Source organism: Erythrolamprus reginae, chromosome 2, assembly GCF_031021105.1.
Source record: "Erythrolamprus reginae isolate rEryReg1 chromosome 2, rEryReg1.hap1, whole genome shotgun sequence".
NCBI classification, from domain to species: Eukaryota; Metazoa; Chordata; class Lepidosauria; order Squamata; family Dipsadidae; genus Erythrolamprus; species Erythrolamprus reginae.
Window position 1 is genome coordinate 217,963,711 of NC_091951.1, and position 27,348 is coordinate 217,991,058.

General features: G+C 41.7%; 3 protein-coding genes across 7 annotated transcripts in view; 2 read left to right on the forward strand and 1 right to left on the reverse strand.

Moving 5' to 3' along the window:
* The first annotated feature begins 1,488 nt into the window (after positions 1 to 1,488).
* On the forward strand, positions 1,489 to 7,922 carry LOC139161978 (homeobox protein NANOG-like). Its single transcript, XM_070741865.1, has 4 exons — positions 1,489 to 1,891; positions 3,994 to 4,253; positions 5,774 to 5,863; positions 6,206 to 7,922. Exons 1-4 carry the CDS (start codon positions 1,696 to 1,698, stop codon positions 6,638 to 6,640), a joined length of 981 nt encoding a protein of 326 aa, XP_070597966.1. The 5' UTR covers positions 1,489 to 1,695; the 3' UTR covers positions 6,641 to 7,922.
* Positions 7,923 to 16,097: 8,175 nt separating this feature from the next.
* TIMM29 (translocase of inner mitochondrial membrane 29) lies at positions 16,098 to 18,804 on the reverse strand. The gene is made up of 2 exons (XM_070741866.1): positions 18,603 to 18,804; positions 16,098 to 18,483 (listed from the first exon to the last, which is right to left on the reverse strand). Exons 1-2 carry the CDS (start codon positions 18,679 to 18,681, stop codon positions 17,855 to 17,857), a joined length of 708 nt encoding a protein of 235 aa, XP_070597967.1. The 5' UTR covers positions 18,682 to 18,804; the 3' UTR covers positions 16,098 to 17,854.
* The window catches only part of YIPF2 (Yip1 domain family member 2), a 365,318-nt gene continuing 356,507 nt past the window's right edge, over positions 18,538 to 27,348 (forward strand). For 2 of the 5 annotated variants that reach the window (XM_070741859.1, XM_070741860.1), the window contains exons 1-4: positions 19,121 to 19,359; positions 19,567 to 19,613; positions 20,352 to 20,491; positions 21,353 to 21,433. In XM_070741859.1, the coding sequence (XP_070597960.1) occupies positions 19,580 to 19,613; positions 20,352 to 20,491; positions 21,353 to 21,433 (255 nt within the window). In that variant the 5' untranslated portion in view covers positions 19,121 to 19,359; positions 19,567 to 19,579. Of the gene's footprint in view, positions 19,360 to 19,566; positions 19,614 to 20,351; positions 20,492 to 21,352; positions 21,434 to 27,348 lie in introns of all 5 variants that reach the window. The other 3 variants (XM_070741862.1, XM_070741863.1, XM_070741864.1) reach the window with 3 other exon arrangements.

The following is a 27,348-nucleotide window of genomic DNA, read 5'->3' on the forward strand; positions in this document are numbered from 1 at the left end:
TTAAACTGCAGAAGCATTTACAATACAGAAAACAGTTTAAAAAATATAGCACAGGGATGTCAAACTCACAACCCACAGACTGTGCTGGCCTTGCCCTCGCCTGGTTTAGTGAAGGGGAAAAAAGTCCAGATATGTCAGGTGACATCACAGTGATGATTGAGTTTGACACCCCTGGTGTAGCAGAATGGCAGTAAAATGTAGATCGCTGCTGTGTATTAAAAAGAAAATGTGGTCATTCAATTAAAGTTTATATGATATAGGATCACATCACAACCATCATTGACAACTATCAGTATTTTAATTTATGATCTTAGAACAGTTCAGTAAATTAACTCATTTACTATACCAAACAATATTGTCTTAAACCAAAATTCATTTTTTGTTCCTATTTGACTATTTCATTCCATAACTTCCCTTTAAAGTAGAAGAAAATGTAAGTATTTAAAGTGATTCTGATTACTGCTTTTTTTATGGCAAACACAGAAAAATGCATTGTTTTGGATACAAATATGGATGTGTACAGAACCTTTTTGAAACACAAAAAGCAAAGTCATCTCTTGGAAACCCAGCTTACAGACATAGCTTTAGAAAAAATAATTAGAGTTGCATGAAATGAGAGTAAAATGGCAGCATGCACTTATTTCTTTCATCCCTTTACAAGTCACCTTAATCAAGTGTATTAAATCCATAAAACAAATAATCAGTATCTATTTTGCTAGCCAATTATTTTGAGGAAAGAAAGGTGGAGAACTAAAAAACGAAATCTCAGTATTGCCTCAGGGCCATAAACTTCCTCCTAGGTCTTCAGAAAAAGCCACATTTCCCCCAAATGATAGTAAATTGGGACTGTGCAAACTTCAGGAGAGAGACAGACAGATACAGGCAATTACATAAATGCCACATCTCCATGATATAGTTTTAATAACAGACAAGTACAGGGCCTACTTAACTAAATCTAAATGATTTAACAAACGCTGCCAAGTGAACCAACCAAATCCATTCAGGTTAAAATGTCCTTAAGACTAATCACATTAAGCCAACAACTGCATATAGTTTGTTCCTTTTTGCTTCACATGTTGCACAAATAGTTACTGTAATTTCAAACAATCATAGTGTATCTGAGCCACAGAAGGTGACAGCCATTGGCTACTTTGGGTTGAATTAGAAATCCAAGGACTATTTATTTACCACCTCATTAACAGGGGAGGTCTACAAGTTAAGACTGTGGAGTTTGGAAGCATCACAGAAAAAAGCAAACTCCTTTCATCCTCTTACAATAAAATCACCTAGACTTGTGTGAAGTTATCAGCATATCCAGTTAATTTAAAGGAGCCTTTTTCTTTAAATTTTTCAGAAATATTTTCAGTCAGTTTTTTCCCCTTCCAAGAAGCAAAAACAATGCTACCTGATCCCTAATTCCATTCTGGCCAGGTTCACACGTTCATAAAATGGCTTATTTGATGTTTAACAGCCAAGTCAACCTACCTTGAATGGTAGGCCGCGATTCTCTCTCTCCATCCCGTCCTCCCTCCCCACCACTCAGGTTCTACCCTGGCCACTCCCAGTCAATTAGGCTACTTTTAACATGACAATGATTCGGAAAGTTCTGTCTGCCGTAAGGCGGGCCAATAAAAGGTACCCCGAGGAGGCTGCGGGGCTTCCATAGGTCTTACCGCAGTTTTCTGCGTTCCACCCATGAATGTCCCGCTGGCCATAAATACTGCTTATCAAACCTACCCTTCCAGAGTTTCAGTCCCCGGAATGGGTTATGAGCTGTATTACTGGCCTTCCCCAGAGAAAAAAGCGCAGGAGCCGGTGCACAGTTCGGAGGGGGGCCCTCCCCCAGAAGCTTTAAGTGACGTGGAGGAAAAGGCGCCTCACAAAAACCCAAGTAAGTCTCCAAGGGAAAGACTTCGAATAGTTTGGCTGGGAATGGGAGCGAGCTCTTCCCTTGCCTGGGAATGGGAGCGAGCTCTTCCCTTGCCTGGGAATGGGAGCGAGCTCTTTCAGTACACGCGTGGAAATGTACTTAACTGTTTGACCTGACTTCTCTCCACGGGGTATAATTGCACCGAGTCCTAGCCCTGGATGGAATCATTCCCTTTCTCGAAGGGTCAGAGCCTCTACAGTTGATTAGCAATAGCATTTAGACTTACATTATACAGAGGCTGCTAAGGTGGAAATGCGGCTTGTGCTCGCCGCCGTGGCTCTTGAGTGCTAGCACTACCTGCCCAGGTGCAGTAGCAGAATTGCGCTAGACTCCGCTAGCACTCAGAGCCACGGGGGCGAGCACACGTCACCGCACCACCTTAGCAGTTCATCTCTGCTTACATACCGCTTCACAGTGTTTTTACAGCCCCCTCTAAGCGGTTTACAGAGTCAGCATTTCGCCCCCAACAATCTGGGTCCTCATTTTACTCACCTCGGAAGGATTCGGGGAAGTCATCCAATGGTTCAGCCATGTAAGATTGCACCCCAGAGTAGAACGCACCGGCTACAGTACCCCGGGTTTTAAGACGCTAGAGTCTGAATCCCCATCGTGCTAATTCCATATAACCCGATGCTGACAAATTACCATGGCTGATTCATAAAAGATTAGAAACGAGCAAAACTATGTATGAGCCCAATTGTTCGCGAACTCTTTACTAGAACTTTGAAGGAACATGCGTGGAGCTTTTAAGGAGCAACTTAAGCAACTAAAATCCCCTTTGGAGTTCGCACCTTGAAAGTAAAATCCCCCAGTAGCTCCATATTTATTCTGAAACAGTTCGGAGATGGGATAAAGGGTACGGGAGTCGGGACTTGAAGCGGGGCCCTTCGCGGCCAAGAGTTCTTATAATGGGATGGAAACCGGGAAGAGTCGGCCCTAATTTCCAGCCTACCTTGCTTAACCGGAGCGTGAGGGGGGAAAGCTGCCTCTCAAGGCGATTTCCCACTCGCCTGTTCTATCTTGGTAGTTTTAGTACCTGTACCTTTCTTAAGTTTGGCTCACAAATTAAGTTTCCAAACTTGAGAGAATATTCTGGCTTGTTTCCTAGTCTCATAAACTACTACTATCACTACTACTACTACTACTACTACTACTACTACTACTACTACTACTACTTTATTTATTTGATTTATAGGCTGCCCTTCTCCTTGCAAACTCAACTTATTAATGTTTAGTCATGTGCTTTGTAAAACTAGTTATGTTTAGAAATTTAGGAATTTTGATGCTTAAAAGTGCAGTGTTTATTTTAAAACAATGGATACATAATATCCAATGTTATGACATATGAAATACAGTGTTACAATTTAAAAAACGTAAAGACACTAGTCAGAATTTATTTTCTTTAATTGAACACTGTGTGCTGTCCACTCGGAAATCGTTTGAACATTTTTCCTGCAAAATAAATGAAAATATGTTTTTATTTCACTAGGCAAAGATAAATTAGAAATTTGGAGTTTTTGGTGAAATGATTTGATATGAAACATGGCCAATATATAATTTAAGAGTTTGACACTTTTATTGATCAAGGTTGACCCGAAAGATCTATTGAATCTTAAATCTATAGATTTATCCTGCTGAATTAATTCCTTTCATTCTGGATGCACAATTTTTCGAATCTCAAAAATGTAAGAATTTAGATTTAGTCTGAACATCATTTCATCCCTTATGCATAGTGAGAAAATAGCTCATTTACGTCTTTTTATATCTATAATCTAACTTCATTTGAGGACCTGGTGCTCTCTGAGCTTGGTGGGGTTTTTGCAGATGTTTCATTGCCAAACTAGGTAATCAGTATTAGAAGGTAGTGGGGTTTGTTCTTATTTATATACACTAGTGATTTTCTCTACCCATGTTAGTAGTTTAGTAATGAAACATCTACAAGAAAACCATCACCCTCGGAGAGCATCAAGGACCCAACCATTTCAATCCTGAGCTTTAAAATTTTATTTATTTAAAAGTTGTCATCTTTTGCCGTTAAATGCTGTTTTATGCTTGATTTCTAGATCTTTCTCCAAGTTCTGGAATATTAATTTACACCCCCGACTCTGCCACCAGTCCCAACAGACAGTCCTCTTCTCCGCAGCTGACTTCTACACCCCAAAGATGCAAGGAGGAAAATCCAGGAAACAAGAAAGTCAAAACACGCACAGCTTTCTCTCAAGAGCAATTGGAGATACTGCACCGCCGATTTCAGAACCAAAAATATCTTAGTCCACAACAGATTCAAGAACTGGCTGCAGCCTTGAAACTTACTTACAAACAGGTAATGACTTCTGGCACAGCCTGAATTCAGCCCAAGATATTTCCATAATTATAAAGAGTTAGTTTGGCCTAGTGGTTAAGATAGATACCAAGAGAAGGTGAATGTTAGCCTTGCCTTAGGGAAAAAGCCAAGTAGGTGACTTAGGTCAGGCACTGTCTTAGACCTATGTCGTAGGAAGAGAGACAATGGCAAACTTCCTAAATTGAGGCAAGAAAATTTCAGGGACTTACTTACTTATTTACTTACTTATTTGATTATATACCATCCCCTCTCCGAGGACAGTCTGTCTGTCTATCCAGACAGTCACCAAGAATGAAAGTCACAAAAATAATTATAATTATATAATTAGTATTATACAGAATTATATATTATGCATGTATATAATAATAAGGTTGATATAGAAGTATTTTAATTGGTCTTGAGGACATCTAATTTAGACAAATCTGAATCCTAAGCATAAATCTCCAGAATTAGATTTTTACTTGAGGCTCTTAGGATCAGTCATTAAGGTGGTGGTGTCCCATAATCTTTGAGCATATGTGCTTTCTTTTCCTTTTATAGCTACATCTAAACTGCATTTTTCAATAGTGTGAATTTTTAAAATGAGAATGATAGAGTCTCAAATAGTTTTGAGTCCTCTGAACAGTTTTTCCTAATTTTATTTCTGCAAAGCTTGGGGCTCCTTCAAGCCAGCTGCCACCTACTGGGCCCTATCTAGTTGTAGGTAATGACTATTGGTTTCCTGAGCAGCAAATAACAAAATCATCCAAATGCATTGTATAAGCCTGTCCAGTATTTCCCCCCCCCTCTTATTAGATGATGACAAGAATTGGAAACATGTCTAAATTTACTAGCTGTGCTTTCTCATTGTTAGACAGCCAGGTGCCTTAGGACAGGGTTCCCCAACCCCTGGTCCATAGACCAGCACCGGTCCGTGGCATGCCCGAAACTGGGCTCCACGGGATGCAGGAAGCTTGTGAAACCACACCTCCTCTGGTCCATGGAAAAACCTCTCTCCATGGAACCGGTTCCTGGTGCCCAGACAGTTGGGAACCATTGCCTTAAGGGAAGATCACATGTTCTGAGAGGAGAGTAGTAATTCTTTTTCATGTTTTTCTTTAGAATCTGGTTCTTAAGATTGCCTGAAATTCCTAAGGATAAGGGTTCCTAAGATAATTAAGAGCCAGCAAGACTCTAGCTGTGAATTTTATCCAGCCTCCTTTTAAAACATCTAAACCAGAAACCTATTACCACATTAAATTGTGGTACATTCTACAATTTAATTTTGTCTTGTAAAAAGAAGCATTGTCCTTTACTATTTTCAATAAGTGCTAAGGTTTTAACAAGTGGAAGCAAATTCTTGATTTATGTGTTCTCTAAGCTCATATTTTAAATACTTCTGTAGTAACTAGAAATGTGATAGAATATATTACTGTATTCCAAGAGCCAAGGCCACTGGAGACTTTGTGTCCAGAAAAGGACAATGGCAAATGATACCCTATCTTTTCACCACATTCCAGGTAAAAACATGGTTTCAGAATCAACGGATGAAGTTTAAGCGAACTCAGAAAGAAACTCTGTGGATGAGAAAAGGAATGTGCCAGACTCAGGTAACCTACTCTTTAACACCCATTAAAAAGATGCTCATTCCTTATTGTAGGTATTGTAGCCTGATGGCGCTTGAAATCATAGCTGACCGGTGAAGCGTATGTTTTGCATGTGAAAGATCTCAAAGCCTTGCATTTTCAACTCAAACTGGAAAAATGCTTCTGCCATAAAACTTAGAATATGACTGGATAGAGGGAATGCTTTTGATCTAGAATGATGATTGATTACAATGCACCTTCTTCTGTTTTTAATCCCTATTGTTTAAGAACTCAGGGCTAATGAATATGGGGATTTTTGAACAAAAAGTGCCTTAATGCAAAGTACAACTCTTGTTTTTTTTACAGAATAGTTATTTGGACATAAACCCAAGCTATCCTGAAAGTTACAGTATTGGTGAGACCAGGAACTTCCATTCACTGGCTGCTGTGCATGAGAACTACACTGGCAATCAAAACTATAGCAGTAACCAAAATTATAATAGTGACCACCACCAAGTTTACTGTAGTCCTCAGAATTTTTATCCAGTTGGTGAGGATGGGAGCTTCTTTGGAAAAGCTGGTGGGGCCTGTTACAGTCCACAAACAATCAACTATATCAACCACCAAAAGATGAATTTTTATCCTGGCTTCTCTGCAAGCGTGGAGTATACCACCATGAAGATGGAAGATGGATACACCTTCCAAAATGCATCTTGTGCTGCATTACCAGGATCCCCTGTCCCCCAGCACTATCCAGGTCCTCTACAAACTCAAGGACCACGGAGCAACTGTAACTCCTAAGCTTCTTGCTTTTGTAGTCTTCTTTATTTTGCAAAAAGTCTCACCTCTTCCCGTTCCCTATAGCAAAGGGATCGTGGCACTTTTCAAAAGCAAGGCTTTTGCATAGACAACAGTTTATGTTTGTGTGTGAGTGAGTGATTTGGAATTTGACTTTAATTACCTCTCTCCTAGCTGGTCTCTAGGAAGAGATTGAATATGGAAGGTAGTTCTCATTCAGGAAATGAGAATTCAGGAAACAGCAGAGTTATTAGTTCTGTGCATGGCTTGCCTTTAGTTCCCACTCCCGCTCCCTTAATGCCAATTTATAAATATTTTAGTTGGAGTTCAGATACAAGTACAGTTGGGAAGAGGCTCTGATTTATCAACACGTTCCTTTGTCTTGATGTCCTTATACAGATGCATTGAGTTTTTCAACAAATCAAGATCATTTTGCATCTGGACAATTTTGAGATTTTTAATAGCATTAACAATTAAAATCCAGGAATCAACATAGTAGGGAATTTTCTTTTATGTACAAGATTCACAGAATGAAGAGATAATTATCATTGAATGTTTATTGTCAGAAAAGTCAGTGTAGCAATTCTAAGAAAGGGAGAAAAATGCCTTTTGATAGGTTTTCCATTCCACTTACTACCTTGTCTCACCTTAAAGACAAAAATCATTCTGGCTGAACTGTGAGTCATTTCCTATTTACTTGTTAATAACCTCTTAATAACCTATGTAACTCATCAGATCAAGAGCTGATATTTTTGTTTGTTTCTTCTTTAAACAAATATTAGTTGCTTAGAGAATTATCAAGAATCTGGCATCGTCATTAGAATGCAATAGATATTATTGCTAGCCAATTGAGAGAAGTTTCTATATTCTAGTTCTTTTTGCTGTGCAAAAATATATTTGTATGAGTGATTCATGTAGAAAGAGTATTTGTTGTAGTTGGCAGAAGGGTATTTCTTTCCTATGATACTCTAGGTTTTATTTCTGATTAGTTGTACTTAATAATTTTTCAGTTCCTTAAGTTAACAACCAAAAAGCCTGAAAGTTAGAAATCTATTGCTGGCAACTTTTCAGAATAAAAAGTTATAAGCATACAAATTGGGGTGGGGACTGAGGGAAGTAACAGTTTTTTGAATTCTTAAGTGTTGTTTTTAATTGTTTGTTACCAGAAGAGTTCACAAAACATTTTGTTAATCTGCAGCATTTTGCTCTGTTATCACTAGTTTTTCAATTTATATACTTTAAGGGATTTATGCTACAGGGTTATAGTAAAAAGCATGAAACCTAACTAATGGGTTCTGTTCTTGAGCTTCATTTATTGTACATATTTTACTGACTTAGAAGGAACCACTGAATCTGATACACTATTCACATATACAGGAAAGGAAGTCCCACCATTGCCCTTTTCCACTGTGAAACTACTGTTGTTTTTATTGGCACTAGCAGCACAGATTATCAATCCTTTGCTCAGTGTGAACTCTAAAGTATTCTGGGCTGGTAGCTGTCCAACCTCTCTGAAAATTGCCAGTGGAGTGAAAGATGTCATTACAAAAAGCAACCTAATATTCAGCTGAAATTGGATTTCATTTATTCTGTGTCCTGGACTTTGGGTGTTTTTTTCTGGTATGCAGCTGATAAATGTTCTGTTTAGGACTTCAACTATAATTACTGTAATAATTTTCTGGGCCTCAATAGCTATCCTCCAAGCATCAAGCTGAATTGTGACTTGCCAAAATCAGGATCATGCATGTGAAAATGGAGAAAGTGATTTTATTTTTGATTCCAAATTTGTTTTCAGTTTCAAACAAGAATCTTCCTGGACATTTCATTATCATTTATTTTAAAAGTAAATTTTATAGCATCTCTGAGGAGTTTCTAAATAGAGTAAAAATGCTGTTCTAGAGAAGGTCTATCAATGCCTCAGTGTCAAATGGACTTTCCAACAGTAGAGTCCCATAATAATCTTGGTGGACTGGGCATAGAACCTCAAGAAATGTGTTGGCTACACATAGTTATTGAAGACCAACACTGTCCAAAAGCAATTGAGGTGAATAAATCTACATAAGGACATTTTTAATAAAAAAAATCTGTAGCCATATTAAAGCTCTGGGAACCATAACTTACCCATTAAATGCTTTTTCAAAAGAAAATAATGCAGGCTAGTGGCAAAAGCTGGTGTGCTACTTGCCTTCAATTTCTAAATGATTTCCTCAACCCCAGCTCTAGAGCCTGGACTCTGGGCCAGGTCAACCAATCATTGCACTAGTGAAACTTTCTCTTCATTTTGATGAAATAATGGCCACATTTTTTTTCAATAACTATGCTTTTGAAAATCTGTGCCTATATTTGAAGTGTTGCTTTTCTTTAGTTGCTAATCCTTTAAAACATGATTACGCTTCATTTTAAAGTTAAGCAATATGCAGAAATTTAACATGTTCCCTCAATTTAAGGGATTTTTGTCTGCTAGAATTTAAATTGTGTAATTGCAGCAATCACAACTTCAACTCCATTCTACCTTTTTATTGGATTGGCTGAACAGAAGAATAATTGTATTTAATGATTCCTATTGTCACATCAACATTATGAAAAGGAATAAATTTTGGACTGGTCATTTTTGAAACTTGAAAGTATTTGAATAAAAATGGTGAAACATAGGAATGATGGTCAGGAAATGACAACAGAACCAATTTTTTAAGCGAAATGATGCTACTTCCTCCCAAGTCTTTATGAATGCTAGTCAGTACAGATGGGCAGACCCAAGACAATACCAACAAACCTTGATTGTCCCAGTGGAATCTTGTAAAAGCCTACTCAGTAGCAAGATAATATTGACATCACTATTTAAAAAGTATTAAAACAGATTGAGTGGAGAATTCTCCATCCCCCACCTTCATTACTCTTGAAAAACTAGCTAGAAAACAATCAGAAGAAAGTTTTGAATTATTTTTTGGTCAAAGTTGCAAAAAGGGAATCTTACTGATAAAGATGGAATAAACTTATCAATTTCTATTTGCACCAGCACATTTCCTTTGTCTAAGGATGATCCATGAAAGTGAGAGAAATAAGAGTGCACAGTAATAATTTGAACTGCACACTGATTTCACTATAGGGAAGGAAGAATTTCATAGGTAGAAACAATCACTGCCTGCATGACAAATATGCTATTCTTATCACTTTCTTCTCTAGCAGTTTATTATCTTTCTGCCTGTTGTAACAGATTGCCCTCTTTTGTTTTGCTCCAGCATTTATAATTCCAATAGTTACTTGACATAAAAATAAAGTTGTTCATCCCTTCCCCATCAATTATCACCAAGTTTTTACCTGCTTAGTTTATTTCCCATACATTATGCTATTCAGGATACAAAAAGCATGGAAAGCAAAAAAAGAGCTTTGATTGCAGCAATATGGGGTATGAATGTACTTTAAAAAAATTAAAAGTCAGATCATCAGGACCAAAGCACCCTATACAGCCAATTTATTTGATACATAATAGATGAAATATATACCAGTAAGTATCTGTACAAACAATCATCTGGGCGGATGCATTCTGTAATAAAGTTGGCACCGAGAGAGATTAATTCCAAATTTATCATTTCTTAGGCCACCAAATCCAAGCCCAATATCTTAGTTAATTTTACTTGTCAAAGACCACACTTTTTAAAATACTACATTCATCTAGCTCTTAATACTGTAACCTGACCTTTTCTGATGTGGCCCAAATACTTGGAATTTTTGCAGTACATCTGCCCTTATATGATCAAATGATCTTCCTCTACTAAGCTTTTAGCTGTAATTGGCTGTCACAGATATTCATTTTAGGGGAGATATGAGTTCGTGTATTCTTGGATTATTGTAATCTGCCCAGAGTTTAGAGTGAGTTGTAAAATCTATAACAAAATTGATCATAGCTTTCCTCAACTCTGTTTTCAACTCAAATCTTTTAATTTCCTCAAATCAACTCACTTTTTTTCACAAGTTTGTCTACAGCGACTACATGGTTAAAACAAACAAATGCTGAGAGTGAATTGGACCATCATATAAATTTTCTAAACACATTTTAAGTAAGTGAAAACTGGACAAAATAAAAGGCCCAAGGTATTTCAAAAGCTACAAGTGAAATCTAAATCCATCCACTGTGCTGTTTTCTTGCTTTGGTTTCTTCAGAAATTATTGGAGCTCTCATAACATACTTTAAAGCCTGTTCAACAAGATGGGTGCCGTGGTTGATAGTGCTGGAAGCTACTAAGAAGTAATACTTTTCAATATAAAATTATAGCGCTCCACTCAAACCATTTATTTCCTGATCCAAGTTTGTTATTTTCCATTTCTAAGACTGACTGGAAATCAGATTGAAATTGATTTATTTAATCAAAATAATCCAAGGTTGCTTGCAACTGAATTTTTTAACTTCTTCAGCTCAGCCATGGTGTCACATTAGTATAATGTAGTGTAGCCTAGCCTACAGAAGAGGCAGTTTTTAAGTCCAAATTCAGCAGTGGTTAAGGTGCAGGTCCCGAAACCAGGAGAGTGTGAGTTCCAGTCCCACCTTAGGTAGGGAAGCAGCTGGATGATCTTGGGCCTGTCACTCTCTTTCAGCCCAAATCACCTCAAAGAGTTGTTGGAAAAACTGGGGGAAAAAACTGTGTATGTTTGCCAATTTGAATTACTTCTATAGTAATAAAGGCAGGGTAAAATCAAATATTGAAGGTTTGGAGTCAGATCACCTTACTTCAGCCTGCTGCTATTCTGTGAAACGGGAGAAGGAAACACTGCTATACCATATGTGCACTCTTTTGCACTCCGGAATGAAAGCAACACCAATCTATAGTTACTGGTCTTAAGTGGAGGCTTTGAGCTACTTGCTCTTGTCTCAGGTAAACTCTCTCACAGTTGATAACATTAGGAGAAATTAACTTGTAAGGCCAGTCACATTTTCAGAGAAAGTTTTGTGTATGTGTGTGTGTGAATATAACATACAATAAACTTAAAGGCAGTTCCCATATAGTTACCTCTTATATATTATATAATATTATATATAATTTATTATATAATAAATTATAAAGATAATTGTTTTTTATTGCTCATCCTCTTGTTGCAAAGGGTAGTAGGCAAGCTTCACACAGCTTCTCTGCTATTTATGGACCCTGAAATCCCCTCAAGACTGCACCCCACAAAAATTCAATGACTTCCAAATCACAGTCGCTGGATTTCACCATAGTTTTCTACAGAAGTGAGAGGGGGGAAGAGAGAGAGAGGAAGGAAGGAATGCAACTTGGGAAAGCAATAACCTAAACCCCAGCAATGTAAGTGGTTCTAACTATGCATTATTCTTGTCTCTGTTAGTATGTGTAGGCCAAAGAAAGAGGTGGAGAATTTTATGGAGGTTTTTTACCCATGATATGCAAGAGATTGGGCAGGAAAAAAAACCCCATCCCCTTTTGCAACTAGTTTTAGGGAAGAGGCAATTTTGCATTTCATTTTGAGGTAGCCTGGGGCTTTGGCGCCCCATGCTATGTCTGCTCTTTCAGGAAGCCTAGGATGGAGGATGTTGATTGAATGAATGGTCAGTCTCAACAAGAGTCAGTTTCCTTAATGCAGCCAGGGGTGATTTCTTTGACATTTTCCTGACCTGAGGCAGTAGAGGAAAAATTTTTGCATGAGAAACTGCAAAGCTTAAGGCTTAATGTTTGGAGATATCACTTCAGGGACAATTAGAATGGCTATCCTGTTCTGTCTCATTTTCACCCAAGTAGGGAGAAAATACCTTTCAGGCTTCTTTATAAAGATTACCAAGATAATGTATGCATGGCATTCCAAAGCATATAAATGCTAATATATATGATGATTTTGAACAGTGATTGTGGAAGAGGCTATAGGAAATCCAATTCATAAGGAAGTTGGAGGGCAAATGTGCCTGTTTTCTGGCACCAATTTATTTTAAGTTCAAGTTTTAACAGATTTTTGTTGTGATCAAATACGTACCTAAAACACATACACCGAAGTCTTTCCATTTGCTAAACCTCTCAAATGTGAAATTATGTAATGCTATAAAATTCAATCTATTGGAAGAAATAAATCAGAAACATACCAGACATAAAGAAGTCTCTACAGCTATGCTGTATAGTAAATATACAATGTGAAATATTTGCCTATTCTATTTTAATTCTATTCCTGGGCTTTTAAAAATAGTTTGTTATGCAGGTATTAAGCACATCAGATGAAATCCAGCTATGGAAATAAAATGATCAGAAAGGCCTCACTAAAACCTTTGAAAACTTACTGCCACAAAAATTAGGGGGTCAACCTATTTTCCAAAAGAGATGGCAGGATAGGAAGCAATGGATGGAAACTAATCAAGGAGAGAAGCAACTTAGAACTAAGGAGACATATCCTGACAGTTAGCACAATTAACCAGTGGACTGGCAGGCATTGTCTGAAATGATATAGGGCCTCCTGCTTGACCTGGGGTTGGACTAGAAGACCTCCAAGGTCTTTCTTTCTTTCTTTCTTTCTTTCTTTCTTTCTTCCTTCATTTATTTATTAATTAGATTTGTATGCCACCCCTTTCCGTAGACTCGGGGCGGCTCACAACAGAATAAAAACAGTTCATGACAAATCTAATAAGTTACAATTTAAAATATTTTAAAAAACCCATTATTAAGCAGACATACATACAAGCATACCATACATAAATTGTATAAATTGTATAGGCCCAGGGGAGATATTTCAGTTCCCCCATGCCTGATGACAAAGGTGGGTTTTGAGGAGTTTACGAAATGAATTTAATAGGCATGGACATACCACAGCTTTTCGATACTTTTTCTAAGACTTTCTTGGCTGCTCTACTAAGTGCTAGTTTGTTGCTTATTTCTTTACTATTGGTGGCTGTCAATTATAAGACTGAATAATAAGAATGAATATAATTTCAATTATATGTTTTATATTTTTGTTCCAGTTTTTCCCTGTGCTCCTTTGCTTCTTCTTATTAGATTGTGTACTTCCTTTGCATTTTTGGCTATCTTCGGTTTGGCTTATTCACATTTCTTCCTCCAGTTTTAAAGCAACACTAATCTTCCAATTCAATTAATATATATTCAGCATAAATTAAATAAGGGGAGAGTATGCAGCTTAGTCACACTTTTTTGTCAACCAGGAACAATTATTTCTCATCATGTTCTGACTGTTCTGTGTTTTCATGACTTCTGTATATATTTCTCATGAGGACAATGACTTGTTCCAAGTGTGATGTTATCCACACAATCAAATTGATTGTACAATAGTCTGCACACTCTGTTAACCTTTTTTGTGGTATTACATGTAATTGACTTCTTCCAATCTGTTGCTACTGTGTCACTCTCCAGATTTGCTGGCATACAATAGCCGGGATAGAACTTTCATTGATCCTTCTTTTTTTAAAAGAAATATACTTTATTTGTTTTCAAATCTTTAAAATCACAATAAATCTTTGAGCAATTTTACATTGTCATCTGTGCATTGATTTATTGATACATCAATACATTACATATTTACAGTATTTTATATTTTTGTTTATATTTTCCCCTTTTTTGTTTTCTATGTTCAATCCATTGATAACATTTTTTCCATGCATTATAGTAAATTGAATTTTTTTGTCCTCTTAGCTCTATTGTAAGTTTGTCCATCTCAGTACATTTTTTAAATATTTGCTAGGGACACTTCTTACTTCCAAATAGCTCATTGTTGGCTTCTGGTATTAGCCAGACATTTTCCTGAAATTTTCGAGATTTGCATAGACAAGTGGGGGGAGGGAGGAAATCCACTCTTCAGATTACTTACTACCTGTGTAGTTTTTCTTGGCAACTGCTTCTGCCATCTGGCTACAAAAGCCTGTAACTACAGCTGTCTTTTTCTCATTTCTGATTGCTGCCACTTTGTGGGTATGCTTTATTTATTAGAATATAGAATAATAGAGTTGAAAGGGATCTTGGAGGTCTTCTAGTTCAAACCCCTGCTCAAACGGAAGACCCTATAATATTTTAGAGCAATAGTTGTCCAATTACTTTTTGAAAGTTTCCAATGAAGAAGCCCTCTCAACTTCTAAGACAAGCTATTCCTTTGGTTGAATTGCTCTCATCATTAGGAAATTTCTTAGTTCTAGGTTGCTTCTCTCCTTGATTAATTTCCATTCATTATTTCTTGTCTTGCCTTCTCTTATTTGACCCATATTTTTCTTTGTAGGAAGGAGCCCCTCAAATATTGAATCCCTGCTATCATGTTTCCCCTTAGTCCTTTTCAATTCCTATAACCGTTCTTTGTATGTTTTAGCCTCCAGCCTCCTAATCATTCCTGTTCTTCTCTGCCCTCTTTCCAAAGTTTCAAAAATCTTTTTTTATATTATGATGACCAGAACCGGATGCAATATTCCAAATGTGGTCTTACTAAAGCTTTGTAAAATGGTACTAGAATTTCACATGATCTTGATTCTTTATTCTTCTATCAATGCAGTCCAAGATTGCATTTGGCTTTTTTGGTTGCTGCTGCATGCCACCTGGCCACCTAACTCTATTGCATCTGACTCTACTGCAATACAGATTGGCGTACAATATTATTCAATTTATCAATATATATATAAATTATTACAAGAAGTGTTGCTGTTTCTTCCCTCCCACCACTTGTCTATATAAAGCTGTGGAAAATTACAAGAAAATATCTCTGGATAGGGCCAGAAGTCAGCAATGAATTATTTGGAAGTAAAAAGTAGCCCTAGTTCAGCCTTTCCTAAACTGACGGCCTGTCTGTATAATGTATGTTTGAACAATAGACTTTGGGTTCATTATGTAAGTCTTGCAATTGTACTAGGTTTGGGGATTTTTGTGTGTGCTTTTGACTCAGTTTTTAACTCCTGGTGGCAAACAGGAACAGTCTCTTGGTAAATTTTGGAAGTGTTTTTCCCTTGACTGCTTCCCAGGGCTGAAGAGACGAAGGGCTAACTGTGCCCACAGCCAGGACTTTGATCCTGATGGGTTCAAGCAGTACCTAAATTCAAGTGCTATTGCTATTGAAGGCCCAATGATACTCAGCTGGCTTCCTATCTAATCTGGGATTACTCTCTAATGAAACTATCTAGTATATATGAGATAATTTAATCTGTGATTCATACTGTTTTCTTGCCTGATGCCTTCACTATGCCAGACTGACTCTCCTATTTTGAAATAAATTATTATACTCTGTGATTTATAATTCAAAAACTGTAAAATTTTAGATTACTTGCATTTATTATATAATAGCTTATATTACAGAAATACCATGTTATGTTGTCATTGTATCTCACCTATTTAATATCACTTTCATGCTATAAGTTCCCAACTAGTAGAAAAAACTAGCAGCATACCGACAAACCAATTTTAAACCATACACATATATTAATGATATAATCTTGAGAGAATACTTTTCAATTTTACAGTGAGGAATGGGGCTGTTGTTATTCCATGTCACATTTCTTTAATATTTTTCATAATGTATGTTTTGAGTTCATTTTAGCAAACAAGTCTCTTAAAACTAATTTTCTATCATAGCATTATTTTCCCCACTTGTATTTTTAATTGTACTTAAACCATAAATCAAGCAATGCAGATCAATGAACTGTGCTGGTTCTGAAAACAGCTCAGCTAATTAGGTTGTCCTAAGAGATACAGTCCCCAATATCTTAAACTTGTACACACAAATTAGGAAGGGAAGTAGTTGCTAATTTCAGCAACCTCTGCATTCTGGAAATCCCTCTGGGGTTATTATATAGGTGTGTCTCAGTGAAAAAATAAAAGACTGTGTCCAGGCTTGTCTTGCTAAGCCAACATGTTTATTCAGCTGAATAAAGAAGGATCCTCCTTAAGATGGAGAAAGCCTGAACACAGCGTGAGGCAGATATTTCTTTGTTTTTGCTTGGTTACATATGAGGAAGCTGGCATGCAACAGATAAGGTATAGAAATACAGACATTATAAAAATAAGTCAGGCATGCCTTCTTGGTTTTGGTCACATGCTTAGGGCTGCATCAGGGTTGTGTTTGATCTTCTGGGGGCTGTGACCAGCTCAATGTCACTTGTTGAGTGTGTCTGTGGTACAGCAAAAACTGACTCCCAAGCTCCATTTTGGCTGCAAAGGCCTGCAAAAATGGAGCTTGGCAAGGCTACATGTGGCCCTTATGAGCTCCATTTCTGGCTGAGATGGCCTCCTGCAAACCTCTCCAGCGAAAATGGACCTGCCGAATTCCTTTTTCCCAGGCAGAGCCACCATGGGTCACTCCTTTGCTGTTCCCAGAGCAGTCCCCATGTCAGATCTAAGCACCCCATGGGCGAATCCAGTTCTTTGGCCTTGAGCTTAACACCCCTGGTTTGGGGTTTCCTGTGTAACTTTCCTTGGCCTCCAAGGCCTGCTGAGCCTAAACTATAACTGTGTCATCTCAACATATGTTCCTTTCAGACAATCATTAAAATTGTCAGATTGCTGACCAACAGGGTTTTAGAAAACATCAATATTCACATGATTCAGTGTTGTATAAAAAATTTACAAAGAATTTGCAGAAATTTGATAATCTGTTACTTACGTCTTAGAAAAATACATAGAAAAATCTTGGAACAGATTTATAGAAATAAATCTTTTGAAAATGAAGCAGACTATTAAGCTTTAATTTTACAGTAAGTATAACTGAAATATAACAAAATGAAAGACTCTACAATAAGTTTTTAGGCGTGTGTGCTGGTTTGTAAAGAAAAAACGTGTTAGGATTTGGAAATCATATTGCCTTGTCTTTTAGCAGATTTTAAACAGAAACTGAAGTGAAACTGAACATTTCTGATAGGGAATAAATAGCATGGAACTTTTCTTATTGCCTTTAGTGATGTGGGAAGATTGTGAGATGGGCAGGAAACACTGTATGAGATCTGAGGAAAGGTGTTGGACTGATCTATTTTCCCTCCAAGTTGCATAAATTTTCACATCACATTTATAGAAAAAATGACTACCAAGAGTAACTATTATCAATTTCTCAATCATTTTAGGCGACACTAAGAATTGCTCATCAAGCATCCCTTCAGTTTTGGATAGCATTTATTCTTGCATTTAAACCTATCAAGAATGCAGCAATGAACAATTGATTCCTAGAAAAAAATAATAGAAAGATGAATAATTGAAGTACTTTGGTTTGTTTTCTATTATTATATTACATTCACCCAAACTGCTTTAATTAAGAGTGCAGTTGCCCTTGATTCTCCCTGTCAGCTTCTTGGATTTGCTCTTCTGTCAGAATCACAGCTTTGTACTTCTCATCAAAAAGTTTCTCGTTGGTTTCTGAGTGCAAGTCATTGAAAGAAATGGTCCTCAGATGGTCTGGCAGGTACTGAAACTCTTCATGGTTAATGTCTGAATTCTGCATTCTAGCGTGCAACACCCACCAGCGGCCCCAGAAGCCTACATCGAGGACACGGCTGGGAAAATCAGTCCACCGCGGCTTTAGATACTTGCAGTGCGCTTGGTAGAGGTCTACTCCGGCGTCGTAACGCGCCTCGTAGAGGAGGGAGAAAAACACGAGGTTCTGGACTCGCAGCTGTCCTCGGTTTCGGAGCACCATCAGCCGCTGGGTATGCTTTTCTGAGCTGCTGCTGCGCGTCCAGGGCGAGAGGAGCAGGAGAGTCCCCGAGGCTTCCAGGAGGCTGGAGTCGAAGGAGGCTTCACTGGGGTTGCGGAGGTTGCAGCTCACCGTTCCAGCCAGCAGCGACAAGTAGAGCCCTGCTTTCACCGGCCGCTGTCGGATGCCTTGAGCAACTTCTCGGCAGGCTTCGGCATAGTCGTGCAGGAGACTCTTCCACCACAAGGCTGAGGAGGAGAGAGAAAAGGTCACGTTAAGAGCGGGGAAGGAAGTTTGGGGAAGGGGCGGGCGCGACTCAAAACAACCTCCCTCTCCAGCCTGCGAGAGGCAAAGCGGCCTCGGCTACCTAGGCGGCCGGCGCGGAGGCGGCCCCCAAAACTTGGCTTCTTCTCCCCCGTCTCCCCGGGATTCGAAAGGCCCATCATGTCCGCTCGTCCTGAGAGGCGACCGGACGCCAAACTCGACCGGACCGCCAAAACTGTGAACCGAGAGGAAGTCAGGGCTGGGAGGGAAAGGACGGCGTGTCACATGCTGGCTGCTGTAGTCCCTCCCCGAAGGCAAAAGCTTATTTTAGCGTCTCTGCGCCGGCATTTAGGACCGTGGGGACACAGCTGGGGGCTGTCGGAAAAGGGACAAGAGGGGCCAGTTTTACATTCGCAGCTGTCTTATAAATGTTCATAAACACGAAGATACTGTGCCACTAAATAACCAGTCGCGGAAGTCAAGGCTTCGGAGTCCTAAAGAAAGGCCCGCCTCCCCGGCTTCCAGTGGCCATAGCTGGGGCAGGGGAAGGTTAATCTAGATGCTCCGTGACGAAACTGCGGCCGCGTCCTAGAGAACCGGTAGAGGAGGAGTCTCGGGTAATACTCGAGGGCGGCGCCGGATCTTTCTCTTCATCTATAGGCCTTCCGTGGCTTGGCGGTAGGCTGGGACTTCCTTCCCTTCCCTCCCACTCCCCCCTCCACGTAGGGAGGTTGATGCAGTCCTACGAACGCCGTGGAGCCGTGGAATAAACAGACGGTTTGGCCAGCGACTGGTGACAGGTGGCTAGAGTGCGGCCCTTGGCGTCTCTGAGCATCTGCAGAGGGCCTTCCCGCAGTCGGGTAAGCGGCGCCCGACATCCTCCTCTTATCCTTCCACCTCAGTACGGGAGGGCAAGCCTGGTGTGTCATGGGACCGCAGCCCTTGAGAGACACTCAGCGTTTCTGTGGATGAAGGAAGAGAGAACTGAAGGGCGTCTTCGGCCCCATCCACCGAGCTGCCTTCCATAGTCCTGTCTTCTCTGAAAAGCTATCTCTTTCCCTTTGTAGGTCCTCTGGCCTCATGATGGCTGCTTCAGATGAGCTCAGGTTTCATGGTGAGTATTTTCTCACCATTTAAGCAGAAATGGACACCAAGTTAAGCAGTGTTTCTCCTTTGGTTAGGTTTCGTTGTTTATGAGACGCCTCAATTATGCCATGTATCTTACTGTGTCTGCATTAGAAACACTCTTGACATCCCAGAACATCCAGTTAATAAATACAGTCTTTAATTTGCAATCACAATTGAGCCCAAAATTTCCATTGTGAAGCAAGGCAGTTGTTGAGTTTTGCCTTTTTGCCACAGTTGTTAAACTAGTCACTGCAGTTGTAATCATGTGGTTAAGAGTCCTCTGAGAGTTGAGTGGCATATACATCCAAATAAATAAATGAGTGAGTAAATCTGGCTTTCCCTATTGATATTTCTTGTTGGAAGGTCATTGGGAATGTTACATTTTTTGAGGGAGGAATTTAATTTCTAAATCTTACATTTAGACAAAAGGAAGAAAATCAAACTGTGGAGTTTTTTTTCTTTGGGCATCATTGACATTTCTAAGATTTCTCCAACAATCTCTGAGGAAGTATCTTCTAATTTCCTACTTTTTTCCCTTAAAAGGGAAAAGCTCTGCAAAAGCTCAGATTCTTTTTCTGTCTTTTATCACAAGCTTCTCAAATACTTAAAATCATTTTTAATTTAGTACGCACTAGCAAAATTTCCTAAGTTTACAGGTGGCCCTTGAATGCCGGACTGAAGTTTGAGTTGAGTCAATTGGATTGAATTGATATTTTCTCTGCAGAATTTAATGAAGCCATGGATTTGCTGGCTGGGAATGCTGATGCTACTACTCCTAGTATTAGTGAGAGACAAAACCACACAACTCTAAACATGTCTTCCAATGAGGAATATGAGCTAGATGAAGAAGAGGAAAAAACGGAGGTGAGTTTTTGGGAGATGGAGGAAGCTGCATGAACTTAGTCTCAGGACATTTTGACATAAATTGGGAGATAGAACTCCAGGGAGACGAGTGCTCCCTCTGGGGGCTCCGTTCTCTCTGGCAAAGGCCTTCTCAAGCCCTATGGAGTTCGTTGAAATGGCACTCCACATGCTCATAAACACTTTTTGGTCAGAGGCTGAAAGCTGAGGGCCACGATCTCTTGCAGCTTCAGGCACCCATTCCCCTTTGCAGAGACTGGGAGCCTGAAGTCTTGCAACATTAGGGCATCCAGAAGTTTCCAGTCAGTGCATGAAAAGTTTTTGCATGCTAATGGGAGGTTTGAAGCTGTTAGAGGAAAGTCACTGAGGTTGCCTGCCACTCCAGAAGTGGCAAGCAGGCTCATTGAATCAGAGAAGCTGAGCAGGGCATCTGCTTTTGCCACTCACTGGGAGCAGGCAAAGAAACAGACTGGAGAGAAGACAGAACTTCACAAGGTAAATATCCCAGTGTGGCAGGATGGGGGTGGTAGTGGGCAATTGTGGGGACTCCAGGGGAGAGAGATTGAGGTATCTCAGGGTATTGGAGGAGGCCTTCATGCACTGAAGCAGGTGGCCTGTTTCATTGCTAGCCCCTCATGGCCTTCCCCACCCTGAGATACCTCACATACACTTAATGAGCCATGCAAATGCGTGGGCAAAAAGAAGGAGTGATTGCATTCAAGTTACGCAATTCACTCCTATGAATCCTTGGGTTATGAATGGAATGAGCAGGCTCCATTACATTAATAACTTGAGGATTATCTGTATATCCCCTTTCTTTCCTGGACGTGAAGAAAGCAGTAATTTCCATTTTCATTCTTGCAGCTCTTGATCTTCCAGAAGAAGCAATCCAATTTCTGGACGTTTGAATATTACCAGGCCTTCTTCAATGTTGACACATACCAGGTACTAGAATCCATGGGGCCATATTTTGAAGGCAAACCCAAAAAAACAAATTCTGAAAGAAGTTCTAATATGTGACAAAATTACTTCAAGTTCTTGAAATTTTTTTGTTTATGTAACCTGAAATCCAAAATTCAGGGAATAGAATTTAAACATAGCAAGCATTTAAATATTCTTTTAATTAAATAATTCTTTAACCCAATGATTTTTGAGCAGAATCCAGTGTTGTACTGGTACAGAGTTTTTATTGCTAGACACTAAAAAAAAAAAAGCTGAATAAACATTACAAGATTTTTGTCCTGTGCCCAGTATTGAAGGAGGGAAGGGGGAAGAGGACGATTATTAAGCCATCATTTGTTGTTCCCTGTACTTCTAAAATCTGTTTATGTGACAGGACTTGCTTCTACTCCCCCACCCCCATCACCCCACCCTGGCACTGGTTTCAGATGGTTCCCTTGCAAACCTCACAGGATAGGTTCCATCAATTAAAGTTGTTTATGAGAAAAATATTGTTCTGGGCACAAAATTGATTTTTAATTGGAAGCAAAATGCTTCATTATAAACAGAATTTTTGCATGAGATCTGAACTCTCATAGAAATCCATATTCCAGTTCCTCTTACCTGCAGCCTACAAGAATGAACTCATTAACTCTCAGTAATAAAGCAAACTGAATTAAAAGCTTGACATCTGTTTTGAATCTAAGATATTATAATACAGTAATACCTCATGATACAAACTTAATTGGTGCAAGGACGAGGTTCGTAAGGTGAAAAGTTCGTAAGATGAAACAATGTTTCCCATAGGAATCAATGGAAAAGCCAATAATGCGTGCAAGCCGATTAGGAAAATCCAAAACATTAAGGCTTTAAAAAAAAAAGCTGCCGGCAGACGAAGCTGAGGTGAACGGAGTGGGGGGAGGGAAACCCATGGAGATCCAGAGGGGAGAATGGGGCAGGAAAGAGTGCAGAAAAACGAAGGAAACCCATGGAGATCCAGAGGGGAGAATGGGGCAGGAAAGAGTGGAGAAAAATGGAGGAAACCCATGGAGATCCAGGGGGGAGAATGGGGCAGGAAAGAGTGAAGAAAAATGAAGGAAACCCATGGAGATCCAGAGGGGAGAATGGGGCAGGAAAGAGTGCAGAAAAACGGAGGAAACCCATGGAGATCCAGAGGGGAGAATGGGGCAGGAAAGAGTGCAGAAAAACGGAGGAAACCCGTGGAGATCCAGAGGGGAGAATGGGGCAGGAAAGAGTGCAGAAAAACGGAGGAAACCCATGGAGATCCAGCGGGGAGAATGGGGCAGGAAAGAGTGCAGAAAAACGGAGGAAACCCATGGAGATCCAGAGGGGAGAATGGGGCAGGAAAGAGTGCAGAAAAACGGAGGAAACCCATGGAGATCCAGAGGGGAGAATGGGGCAGGAAAGAGTGGAGAAAAACAGAGGAAACCCATGGAGATCCAGAGGGGAGAATGGGGCAGGAAAGAGTGGAGAAAAACGGAGGAAACCCATGGAGATCCAGAGGGGAGAATGGGGCAGGAAAGAGTGGAGAAAAACGGAGGAAACCCATGGAGATCCAGAGGGGAGAATGGGGCAGGAAAGAGTGGAGAAAAACGGAGGAAACCCATGGAGATCCAGGGGGGAGAATGGGGCAGGAAAGAGTGCAGAAAAACGGAGGAAACCCATGGAGATCCAGAGGGGAGAATGGGGCAGGAAAGAGTGCAGAAAAACGGAGGAAACCCATGGAGATCCAGGGGGGAGAATGGGGCAGGAAAGAGTGCAGAAAAATGGAGGAAACCCATGGAGATCCAGGGGGGAGAATGGGGCAGGAAAGAGTGCAGAAAAACGGAGGAAACCCATGGAGATCCAGAGGGGAGAATGGGGCAGGACAGGGTGGGAAAAAACTGGGAGGAACTCAAGTCTGGAGGTGGGGCATCCCAGCAGCCGGCGGCAGGTTCGTAAGGTGAAAAAAGTTCGTAAGAAGAGGCAAAAATATTCCGAACCCTGGGTTCGTATCTTGAAAAGTTCGTATGACGCGGGGTTCGTATCATGAGGTACCACTGTATATGTAATCTTTTTGGACTGCTGCCTTCTGGCAGAAGATACAGAACAATTAAAACTCAAATCACACATTTTCTGAACAGTTTTTATCCCAGAGCTATAATTGCACTTAACAATGTACTGGGGGGTCACCATCAGTGAACTGCTGGACAATACTATTTGGTGTGTTATGTGGATGTTGGATGGTTCAGGTGGGAAATTGTGGCGGGTTGAGCATGTTCTTTCAGATTGTTATGTATGTTGAGATTGGTCTTTGGTATCATACGAATGTCATTGCATGGGTATACTGGATATACAGTGAACCCTCGATCATCGCGAGGGTTCTGTTCCAGGACCCCAAGCGATGATCGATTTTTCGCGAAGTAGCGGTGCGGAAGTAAAAACACCATCTGCACATGCGCAGATGGTGTTTTTACTTCCACCGCCCTTCGCCCGCCCACCCCGTTGCTCGCGCCTGGGGTTTCCCCGCGCGCGCGCCGCCCGCCCACGCCATTGCTGGGGCCGCTTCCCAGCTGGGAAGCGAAGCTGGGGTCCCCGCGCGCGCGCCCGCCCACGCTACGAGCGGCATTTCACCTTCCCTCCCAGGCAAAAAGATGCCGGCATTCTGGGCTGATGGGGTCGGACTTCCCAGGCGGAAGGCGTGCCCCTCTCCCCGCATCTTTTTGCCTGGGAGGGAAAGTGAAATGCCGCTCGTAGCAGCTGCTAGAGCCGCCGGCATTTCACTTTCCCTCCCAGGCAAAAAGATGCCGGGGCACGCCTTCCGCCTGGGAAGTCCGGCCCCATCATCCCAGAATGCCGGCATCTTTTTGCCTGGGAGGGAAAGTGAAATGCCGGCGGCTCTAGCAGCTGCTACGAGCGGCATTTCACCTTCCCTCCCAGGCAAAAAGATGCCGGCATTCTGGGCTGATGGGGTCGGACTTCCCAGGCGGAAGGCGTGCCCCTCTCCCCGCATCTTTTTGCCTGGGAGGGAAAGTGAAATGCCGCTCGTAGCAGCTGCTAGAGCCGCCGGCATTTCACTTTCCCTCCCAGGCAAAAAGATGCCGGGGCACGCCTTCCGCCTGGGAAGTCCGGCCCCATCATCCCAGAATGCCGGCATCTTTTTGCCTGGGAGGGAAAGTGAAATGCCGGCGGCTCTAGCAGCTGCTACGAGCGGCATTTCACCTTCCCTCCCAGGCAAAAAGATGCCGGCATTCTGGGCTGATGGGGTCGGACTTCCCAGGCGGAAAGCGTGCCCCTCTCCCCGCATCTTTTTGCCTGGGAGGGAAAGTGAAATGCCGCTCGTAGCAGCTGCTAGAGCCGCCGGCATTTCACTTTCCCTCCCAGGCAAAAAGATGCCGGGGCACGCCTTCCGCCTGGGAAGTCCGGCCCCATCATCCCAGAATGCCGGCATCTTTTTGCCTGGGAGGGAAAGTGAAATGCCGGCGGCTCTAGCAGCTGCTACGAGCGGCATTTCACCTTCCCTCCCAGGCAAAAAGATGCCGGCATTCTGGGCTGATGGGGTCGGACTTCCCAGGCGGAAGGCGTGCCCCTCTCCCCGCATCTTTTTGCCTGGGAGGGAAAGTGAAATGCCGCTCGTAGCAGCTGCTAGAGCCGCCGGCATTTCACTTTCCCTCCCAGGCAAAAAGATGCCGGGGCACGCCTTCCGCCTGGGAAGTCCGACCCCATCAGCCCAGAATGCCGGCATCTTTTTGCCTGGGAGGGAAGGTGAAATGCCGCTCGTAGCAGCTGCTAGAGCCGCCGGCATTTCACTTTCCCTCGCTGCAGCCGCGCGCCCCTCGCCTTCGCCTCACCTGACGGAGCCTTCTCCGTCCCTTTCCTGCTGCACCGGTCTGGGGCCAAGTGGGCGGGGGGCGGCCGGGACCTCGCCTGTCTCCGCCGCCCGCATCGCCCCTCCGGCGGGCCGGCCTCCCCCGCCCGCCTCTGCTGCAAGCGCACGAAAAAAAAGAGGAAAGGCAGGCGGGGAGGAGGCGACGGGGCCAAAGGGGGCCGAGGGAAGCTCGGCTGCGGTCGAGAGAGAAACGGCTTGGGCTCGCCGCAAGAAAAAAAAGAGACAGGCTTTTAGTTTTGGCTGCGGGGGGAGGGAATCCCGCCGCAAGGTAAGCTTCGGGGCGGGGCGGGCGGGGCCCTTTTGTGCCAGTCGGGGAGGCGGTGGCGGCTGCAGCAGAGGCGGGCGGGGGAGGCCGGCCCGCCGGAGGGGCGATGCGGGCGGCGGAGACAGGCGAGGTCCCGGCCGCCCCCCGCCCACTTGGCCCCAGACCGGTGCAGCAGGAAAGGGACGGAGAAGGCTCACTGGCAGCCCTTGCCCATCGCCGCGCCTTCGCTTCCCCCCCTCCCCCGCTGGATCCGGCAGCGTGCTGAGGGGAATTGCCGCGGACTGGAGGCAGTGAGGCAGACCGGCTCCGAGGCGAGTGGCCGGAGCTGCGCCCTCCTTCGCCCACCAGGTGAGGCGAAGGCGAGGGGCGCGCGGCTGCAGCGAGGAGCCGAAGATCCGGGCGGGGAAGACCCAGGGAAGGTTCCTTCGTCCGCCTAGCAGCTGATCTGTTCGGCAGCGCAGCACCAGCGAGGAGCCGAAGATCTTCGGCTCCTCGCTGCTGCTGCGCTGCCGAGCAGATCAGCTGCTAGGCGGCCGCTCGAGAGCAAGAGGGGGAGAGATAGAGAAAGAGAGAGAAGGAAAGAAAGAGATGAGAGAGGGAGGAAGAGAGTGTGAGAGAGGAAGAAGCAACATAGAGAAAGAGGGGGAAGACCCAGGGAAGCCTCTGCCCGGCGGGGAAACTCCACCATCTACGCATGCGTGGAAGGGCACGCATGCGCAGATGGTGGAGTTTACTTCCGGGTTGAAAACTAGCGAAATAGCCCTTTCGCGATCCTTGAGGACGCGAAACTCGAGGGTTCACTGTATACATACAATGACAATAAACTATTTTATTTATTTATATATGTATATATATATGTAAATATATATGTAAATATATATATATATATATATATATATATATATATATATATATATATATATGTCACACACACACACACACATATATATATATATTTACATATATATATATATGTAAAAAGTACCAGTACAGAGAAAATATTGTGATAGTAATGCTTTCATTTATTCATGATTAATTCCTCATGGCTTAATCCTTGTTGTAGAATTATAGCTGCAATGGAACATATGTTGTTCTTGTCTAGTGGTTAAAACACCAGGCTAGAAATTGGGAGACTGAGTTTTAGTTCTACCTTAGCCATAAAAAGCCAGCTGGGTGACCTTGGATCAGTCTCTTTCAGCCCAATTCACCTCGGCGTTGTTGTGGGGGGAAATAGGAAGAAAAGTTGTTGGATATGTTTGCTACCTTGAATTATTTGTAAAAATAGTAACAGGTAGGAGACTAAACACACACACACACTATATATGTATACATACACATGTATGTATGTATATGATGTATATGTATACACACACACATACACGCACACTCTCCTTCCATACACACACACACACACAAAAGGTTTCTTAAAGTAAATTAAAAATAAACTATTTTAAAAGGCATTTTTTCAAGTTTTGTTTCATGTCCATCTTTTCCTATCACACAGGAATGATCCTTGTGAAAATGTGATTGTATTATAAATACATTGGGGCTGAACTTATACAGTATGTGTTAATAATACTTTTTAGATTTTCCCTTAAGCAATTTGTTTCCTAAAGCGCTCTAGCCATTGTACCAAAATCTTTCCCACTTCTTCATTTTAGAAAGAGGCATTATATTGGCAACTGCAAAAGCCTGTCAGACTACTAGGATGGGCTGGATATACTAGTGGAATGTAATAAATAAAAATAAGGACTGGGTAATCAAATG

Excerpts from the sequence above, each read along its gene's own strand:
- LOC139161978 (XM_070741865.1), top strand. The coding sequence starts at position 1,696 with ATGAATGTCCCGCTGGCCATAAATACTGCTTATCAAACCTACCCTTCC. Across the intron at positions 4,254-5,773 it reads TGAAACTTACTTACAAACAG|GTAAAAACATGGTTTCAGAA; the intron begins GTAATGACTTCT and ends ACCACATTCCAG. Across the intron at positions 5,864-6,205 it reads AAGGAATGTGCCAGACTCAG|AATAGTTATTTGGACATAAA; the intron begins GTAACCTACTCT and ends TTTTTTTTACAG.
- TIMM29 (XM_070741866.1), bottom strand. The coding sequence starts at position 18,681 with ATGATGGGCCTTTCGAATCCCGGGGAGACGGGGGAGAAGAAGCCAAGT. Across the intron at positions 18,484-18,602 it reads CCTCCGCGCCGGCCGCCTAG|CCTTGTGGTGGAAGAGTCTC; the intron begins GTAGCCGAGGCC and ends TCTCCTCCTCAG.